Below are 8,569 nucleotides of genomic sequence, written 5' to 3'. Positions count from 1 at the left end.
CCTTCATGGCACAGCTCTCCCCAGGATTCACACATTCGGATCCTCAGTGAGGTTTCATTATGACTGGGATAATATTTTCTTTAAGCGGACAAATAACTGTTCAAAAGGGATGGTGTGACTTCTGCAGCTTCTATTAGCACCGGATTAACTGTCAGTGTCTGACTCTGTAGCCAAGTAGAGCTTGACACATCCACAATATACACAGCTTGCCTCTGCCTCAGTCCTTGGTCTTAAAGGGACTGCTCACCTATTAATTAACTTTAAGTATGAAGTGGAGATTGATATTCTGAATCAATTTGTAATTATTTGTCATTTTTTATTATTTGTGGATTTTGAGTTATTTAGCTTTGTATGAGAGAGATACTATTTATGCAATCTGGTTGCAAGGGGCCAAATTACCAGAGCAACTGATTTGAATAAGAGACAAGAACAAGCATAGAGGAGGCCTGTATAGAAAGATGAGTAATAAAAAGTAGCAATAACAATAAATGGGGTGCCTTACAGAGCATTTGCTTTTTTTAGATGGGGTCAGTGACACCCCCCCCCCCATTTGAAAGCTGGAAAGGGTCAGAAGAAAAAAGCCAAATAACTTGAAAAGTATAACATATAAATAATGAAGACCAGTTGCAAAGTTGCTAGAACTTGGACATTTCTTAACATACTAAACATACTAAACTAAAACTCAAAGGTGAACCACCCCTTTAACTCTAAACTCACACATATCCCATGCACCCCTTTACCCTCTATAGAACTTCCAGGCCCCCCTTAACTTTGAGTACATACATACCCTAAGCACCCCTCATACCATAGGCCCCCTTTTCTCTCTGTATTCATTTAAGAGGCTCCCGTTAACTCTCTGTACATAGGCAACTTAAAGGAAAACTAAACCCTAAAAATGAATATGTCTAAAAATGCCATATTTTATATACTGAATTTATTGCACCAGCCTTCAGATTCTCAATAGCAGCAGTGATCCAGGACTTCAAACTTGCCACAGGAGCTCACCATCTTTAAAAGTGTCTGCGACACTCATATGCTCAGTGGGCTCTGAGCAGCTGAGCATGTGCAGTGAATCAGCAGAAAAGAAGATGGGGAGCTACAGGGGCATCTTTGGAGACACAGATCTTTACTGCTAAAGGGATGTGGTTGCCTTGGGCTGGTACAGAAGCTCAAAACATAATGTACAACATTTCTAGCTCCTTCTTTAGTTAGGCTTTAGTTCTCCTTTAACTCTATACACATGCCTGTCCTGGGCTGCTGGGCACCCCAGTCTCAAGCAGTTCCAATTTAAAATGATCACGTGGGTCATTTAGTCTACCTTGAAACTGAAGGTTCTTCAGTCCATTCAAGAGACCATTTGAAACGAAATAAGGGAATATATCAATCCCAGAGTCAAGACTTTATTATACCAAATATCTGTGCGCATTGGGGTTGAATCCAGATTTGCCTAAAGATGGAGCAGTGGTTAGTGGGACCCAGTCTAAGGGAATAGAGTGCCGATTTGTTGCTCTGGATTCTAAATGGGTGTGAACTAAATGTGAAGGGTGGCTGACCAAATGTAAGAGTTATCTTGAACCTCAACAACTGCACTGAATGATTTTGTTGATGTGACTGACAACCATTTATACTAAAAGTGTGCTGGGCGCTTTACTCCAGAGCTGTCTAATGAATACCCATGTGCCTGGCACCCTTGTAACCCTAATGAAAGGTGTCTGCAAGCCTCAGGGCCAAGCTATCCCCCAAAGTGTTTCAGAAGTAGGGGAGGGCGTCATTATTAAGTGTTGGATTCCCAGCACACCAACTGTCAGTCTGCGACATTACGCACATCGGCCAAACTGACTGATGACAATCCGTTTTGTGGGTGAAGAACATCGGACGTTTCTCTTTTTTTCGGATAATCAGAAATGAGACCGAGGAGGAGGAGGAGGAGGTACCTATGGGGATTCCGCTGCCTCGGAATAGAAAGAAATGAGTTGACATTTAGATTTAGAGCCACTCTCCCCTAATTACATCATCTCCACTGGCCTGGGGTTTTCAACAAAAAAAAACCAAAAAGAAAAACAATCCGCGCTAAGTAAAGAATGTGAATTGTGCAATCGCTTTTATTGAGAGATTTATCGCTTGTTTTTTGTTTTTTTTTTTAAATCATTAACCCTTCCTTTCCCATTCCCATAGGATCCTGCGTATTATCTGCGTATGAATCCCCAAGTGGTCACAATAAAGACTAACACGTCCCCTTTGCTCAAGTTTATTGGTATCGGGGCACATTTTCTACATCTCTCACGTCCCACCACTTCCATGATGGGTCCCATGGGAATTTAGGAAAAGGATTATGTAGTAGGATTTATTAACAAAATCAGCCCCTTCTTCATTCTGATGGCAAAAGAATTGTTCCTTTCTTCCTCTCTCTCTCTCTCTCTCTCTCTCTCTCTCCTTTTTTTCTGACTAGCGGAAACCTAATAAAAAAAAAGTTAGAAGGCAGAGGGGCGCTCCCTGTGACGTCACGGCAGATGGGCCAATAGGAAGCGCTCCCCAAATCTTTCTGCCAGCGACAATATAAGAGCTGAGTGAAGTTTAGCAGCGAGTTCGAGAGACGTTGGCGCCTGGGGACAGACTGTACAAGGGCTGGGCGCGCTCCCACCCCCCACCCACCTCAGCACCTTGGAGAAGACTTGACACGGGACATCTGTAGGGACAGAGCCTGCCCTCTGCCCGGGACCTTCTCCTGACTGTGCCGGGAGAAAATGATGCAGGAAGAGTCCAGCTCGCCAGTGTCCCCGGTAGACAGTGCGAGTAACAGCGAGGAAGAGACTGACAGACAGCAGAGCAAGAGGGGATGCAGGAAGAAGCGAGCCACTAGGAAAAGCCCCGAGGATCCCGACAGTCCGAGCTCAGTGAAGCGCAACAAGAAGGCGAGCAGCACGGGCAGTAGCCCCCAGTCCTTTGAGGAGCTGCAGAGTCAGAGGGTCATGGCCAATGTCAGGGAGCGTCAGAGGACTCAGTCCCTCAATGAAGCCTTCGCAGCCTTGAGAAAGATCATCCCCACCCTCCCCTCGGACAAACTGAGTAAAATCCAAACGCTCAAACTGGCCTCCAGATACATCGACTTTCTCTGCCAGGTCTTACAGAGCGACGAGCTGGACTCCAAAATGGCCAGCTGCAGTTATGTGGCCCATGAGAGGCTCAGCTATGCCTTCTCCGTGTGGAGGATGGAGGGAGCGTGGTCCATGTCTGCATCTCACTAACAGCAGTGCCACTACAGCTCAGGCCACACACACACAGGTAAGAGACTGACGGGCCGACTCGCTGCTGCTTCTCTCCCACTACAACTGCCCCGGCTCCCTCCCCCACATCAGGAGATGCTGGGAATTCTGGCTCAGAATCAACTGGGGGTTCATAGGCTGGACATCCCTGCTGGGCTTGGCTCCCCCCATTCTATTAGCAGAGCCCCAAAGCCACAATGCTCAGCTAAGTCACACACACAAGGGGCCTAGTACAGGGAATCCGGGGGTGGAAAACACAGCCCTCTTACTGGGGCCTTTAGAAGGCAGAAAAAAAGCAAAATTGTTATTCCGATCTGCTAGAAGTTCAATAGCATTTAAACGACTGGGTTTTATATCTAAACTCTGTGCCATTCCTTTGTATCCGTGTGCTGACTCTCCTAAACCGTTATTCACTGAATATACAGGAATACACAAAAACACACACCAGCATACTGCAATACACACAAACATACGGTTACACACACAGTAGAACAACATAAACCACCGCCATACCGTAACATACACCAGCAAGTCCAGCATACAGTAATACAAACCAACACACAGTAATTCAAACTGTAATACAAAACAACACACACTAATACAAACTGTAATACAAAACAACACACAGTAATACAAACTAACACACAGTAATACAAACCAACACACTAATACAAACCAACACACAGTAATACAAACTAACACACAGTAATACAAACTAACACACAGTAATACAAATTAACACACAGTAATACAAACTAACACACAGTAATACAAAACAACACACAGTAATACAGACCAACACATAACTATCCAAACTAACACACATTAATACAAATTAACACACAGTAATACAAAACAACACACAATAATAAAAACCAACAAACAGTAGTACAAACCAACATACAGCAGTACAAACTAACACACAGCAATACAAACCAACACACAGTAATACAAACTAACACACATTAATACAAACCAACATACAACTATACAAACTAACACACATTAATACAAACCAACATACAACTATACAAACTAACAGTAATACAAACTAACACACAGAAATACAAAGCAACACACAGTCATACAAACTAACACACAGTTGTACAAAGCAAAACATAGTAATACAAACTAACACACAGTAGTACAAACCAACACAAAGTAATACAAACTAACACACAGTAATACAAACTAACAAACAGTAATAAAAAAGAACATACAGCTGTACAAACTAACATACAGTAATACAAAAGAACACACAGCTATACAAATTAAAATACAGGAACACACACCGTCATAAAGTAATGCACCAAAATACAATACCCAGAACATATAACGAAACAAACCACCATAGAGCAACGCAATACACACTAACACAGGCAGCAAGGCACACAAGGCTAATACAGTTGAGTCTCACCTAATATAAAGTCGGTATATCAACAAATAACAGTATTTACAAGGCAAATAGACGGTGGAAATAGTATTCATGAAAGACTTACAGTCTTGATAGGCACTTTAGGTTTTTTTGTATAAATAAATATATGTACTTACGAGATTTAAAGCAGTTTTAGATATATAAAATCGCTTTTAAAACGATTTTTTTGATAAAAACCTGTGTTTGTGCAGTTTAATACATGTAATTTTCATGTTTTTTTTTTCTTCTCTTCCCTTATTTCCCAGCAGACAATACTTTTACCAGTGAATGGGAAAATGGACAGTGTAGAAACTGGAGCTGGATATCCCAAACAATTAAATCTGAGGATTTTTTGTGTGTTAGGGTGAAAGGGCCGAAGCGAATGAAGGCGTGCGGAGCACTTACAGAGCAAATGTGCCCTGGGACACTCAGTCTATACAACAGGGAGCCGTGTAGGTTCGCCAAATCCATTCCATTCTGATCCTGATCAAATCTCTCATCTGGACTTTGACGAAGAATGTTGGAAATTATTATTTTTTTAATTCATTTTCCTTGTACTTTTTTTTTATATACTGCATGCATGCGTTACCACCAGTCGTGCCTTTGAAGCCACTTAAGAGGAAAATATTTAAACATTCCCATTCTTGAAGGTTTCTGTCGAAATCCATTTTTTTTTTTTTTAAATAGGAAGGACTATTTTTTTTCTATTTGATTCTTGGTTCAGAAAACTGTTTCTATACAAGCGGCGGCATCTCTTTATTCATCACCTGAGAAATTTATTTATTTATTGATCCATGTTTAAAAAAAAAAAATGCAACTAGATCCGGTGTCTAAATGCATTCATATTTTTTATGGTTGTTTTGTAAATATCATTGTATATTATTTTTCTGCAATAAATAAATATGATTGAAATTTAGAGTTATTCGTGTATAAACTCAAATGGCATTTCGTAGGAAAAAAAATAAAAAATATATATATATATATATATATATATATATATATATATATATATATATATATATATATATATATATATATATATATATATATATATATATATATAGTATGTGCTTGTTTAGCTGCAAAGGACACCCAGGAGAGAGAGGGGGGTTTAATATAAACAAACTGGGCGCAGAGCTCAAATAAACCAGCTACTGACAGACACATGGGTTATTTATGGAGGATGATTGACTATTGCACTTTGCTTATTGGCTTGGGGGACTTTTTTTCGGTAGAAATTGCCCCTTTCCCTCATCATGCTTTAAATAATGTCAAAAGGTGGGAGATGGGGAAGGCAAAAAGGGCCAAAGCCTTCCCTTATCATGACTTTTACTTTCAGATTAGTTTGAGCCCCAGTGTAGAATGTCACACTTTGTTGTACCATTTTGCAAAGCAATTTGTGCTGGTTCTACAAAAACAAATAAAGGAATCTTTGGGCACACAGCTCTCATCAGTTCCCCAGGATTACCCCTAAAGCAAACAAGGCTCTTGCAGGGATTCAACATCTTATATATTTTCATTCTGTCTTAGTGGCCTTATATTTATCCAATTTTAATAGATAGATAGATAGATAGATAGATAGATAGATAGATAGATAGATAGATAGATAGATAGATAGATAGATAGATAGATAGATGAAAGATTGATAGATAGATGAAAGATAGATAGATTTAAATATTTTTACAACGAAACGAAATAAACGAATAATATAGGCAATGTGATTATTTTATACTTATTTTGCATTTTAAGGTGAAAATGCGACTTTTTTCTTTTTTTAGAGTTGCAATACAAAGGAAATACAATAACAATTTGTATGGATCATACAGAAGGGGATGTTGCTATAATGTTCCATGTGTGTAAATAGGTGCCTGATGCCATATAATAAAGTTAGATGGGTTGGTTAGTAAGTGATAAGTAATAAGTGATGCTTATCAAGTCTCCCCTTTATGCACTCCCTGCTGGCAGTTGATTGGATGTTGCCTCCCCTATTAATGGGATGAAAGGGTACAGTTAGAAATAGAGTGCAGCTGAATGGCAGGCTTTACTTTGAGTAAACAGGCTTGTGTTTTTCCAGAGAGATTGTGTTTGTCTAGAGAGGGTTCGGGGTTACTGGTAAGCGCTTCTTATTGTTCCCACATATACTGCCCAGCACTGCTGACACCGCAATATTATGAATTTAATATTGTGCATATCTGAGAGCCAGTTCATAATGTTTACAGAAGAAAGCCCGCAGAGTTTGTCTTTAGCAGGAGATTAACGAGGGCTTTGAATACTGGATTGAAGGTTATGGTGGTCTCTTTTGAAAAACAACAGAGAGCAAGGGAAATAATAATGAATTATAATAATAGGAAGGGGTTAGTTCTTTATCAGAATTGATTGAGCTTCACAGGCCGCATATGATAAAGATCTGTTTCCTTATAATGTCTGTGTATTCTGTTTTGATCCATAAGGGAATGGGGGATCTGAGGCAAAACAAAGATACTTTAGGTATGGGGTGCGTGTGTGTATTTAGGTGTGTGTATATTTGTATATGTGTTTGTGTGCCTATGTTTGTGTTATGTTTTCTTTTTTTTTTCAGTGCTTTTCTGTATGTGTGTGTGTGTGTGTATAGGCCTGTGTGTGTGTGAAAATAGAGAGGTATGTGGGTGTTGACTGCCTGTGCTCCCCTGTCATTTGCCTAGAAATTATTATTATCTCCTCAGATCTGCTGCATGTTCAAGAGGTCCATGCTAATTCTGTATGTAGTATATATATATATATATATATATATATATATATATATATATATATATATATATATATATATATATATATATATATATATATATATATATATATATATATATATATATATAGTAGAGTATTAGATTAATGTATATCATATTATTTATAAAGAGTATTGTTGTAGATGATTGTGTGTGTGTATATATATATATGCATTTAGAGATCATTTTCTGGGGTGGGGGGTGAGGTAGGGCTATATGGTATCAAATATTTAGCATTTAAAATTGGCGTTTACCTATATAAACAACAGTTATATCAAATGTAGGAAAAAAGCAGCACACAAGGAGACATTTTGATATTTTACTTATTATGATGCTCCTTCTACGCCCCCCCCCCCACAAATACTATTTACAGAACCTTAACCCCCTCATAGCCAAAGCTGTTTTTGTCTCACTGGCATTTTGAAACCATTGATACTGAATACTTATTTGGTGTATCAATAGAAAGCCCCCTGAGTGTCAGCAATACCCTTAACCCACTCAGTGGCAGTAAAACGGTTAACACAGTTCCCTCCCTGTGCTGTGTGATACAATCACAACAAGTTAAAATAAGCATTATTTCTCTCTGGCCCTGTGTTCCCCATCACACATCCAAACTGTCTGCATTGTGCCAGAAAACTCCATGGCTACATGCAATGCAGCAGCAGCAGAGCAAGTCCCCCCAGAGCTGAACAGTGTAGTTCTATTGTTATTGGGGGAAGCCAGGGTGCTGCAGCCATGAGACAATTCACTTCACCCAGCACTTAGCAAAATGCACAAGACTAATAGACTTTGGGTCTACTGTAGGAAACTGGAGAATTGTGCACATTCCTTGGTTTGGCCAAGCAGGCATAGCTATTTATTGTAGGTCAGTATCAGATTCTTGCTAAGCATATGATTTCACTTGAAGTCCTGCCCAAGAATCCTTCAAAGTGAACATTTGTCCTGCTCTCGTGATGTAAGGGGGGCTCCCTGCATCTCTATAATCAGAGAGAAAGCAAACAAACGAACAGGGAGCAAATGCTACAATTTGGGTAGGGAACAAAATTCACCTGGGGAAGATCCACTACAGGAAAAGGGGGCACAGTGCCAGTTTGCCCTCAAGTATCCAGATAGAGAATGGACCCTGT

General features: G+C 39.6%; 1 protein-coding gene across 4 annotated transcripts; it reads left to right on the top strand.

The window, feature by feature from the left end:
- Nucleotides 1-2,595: 2,595 nt before the first annotated feature.
- Nucleotides 2,596-5,589, top strand: twist1.L (twist family bHLH transcription factor 1 L homeolog). 4 transcript variants are annotated; one of them, XM_018266118.2, is made up of 2 exons: nucleotides 2,596-3,277; nucleotides 4,941-5,589. In XM_018266118.2, the coding sequence occupies exon 1, from the start codon at nucleotides 2,745-2,747 to the stop codon at nucleotides 3,243-3,245; it is 501 nt and encodes a 166-aa protein (XP_018121607.1). In that variant the 5' UTR covers nucleotides 2,596-2,744; the 3' UTR covers nucleotides 3,246-3,277; nucleotides 4,941-5,589.
- The last annotated feature ends 2,980 nt before the right edge of the window (nucleotides 5,590-8,569 follow it).

The sequence above is a fragment of the Xenopus laevis genome, chromosome 6L, assembly GCF_017654675.1.
Source record: "Xenopus laevis strain J_2021 chromosome 6L, Xenopus_laevis_v10.1, whole genome shotgun sequence".
Lineage (NCBI taxonomy): Eukaryota > Metazoa > Chordata > Amphibia > Anura > Pipidae > Xenopus > Xenopus laevis.
Note: the sequence above shows the minus strand (reverse complement) of the source record. Positions and strands in the feature narration are given on the sequence as shown.

Coding starts and splice junctions, on each gene's coding strand:
- twist1.L (XM_018266118.2), top strand. CDS start 2,745: ATGATGCAGGAAGAGTCCAGCTCGCCAGTGTCCCCGGTAGACAGTGCG.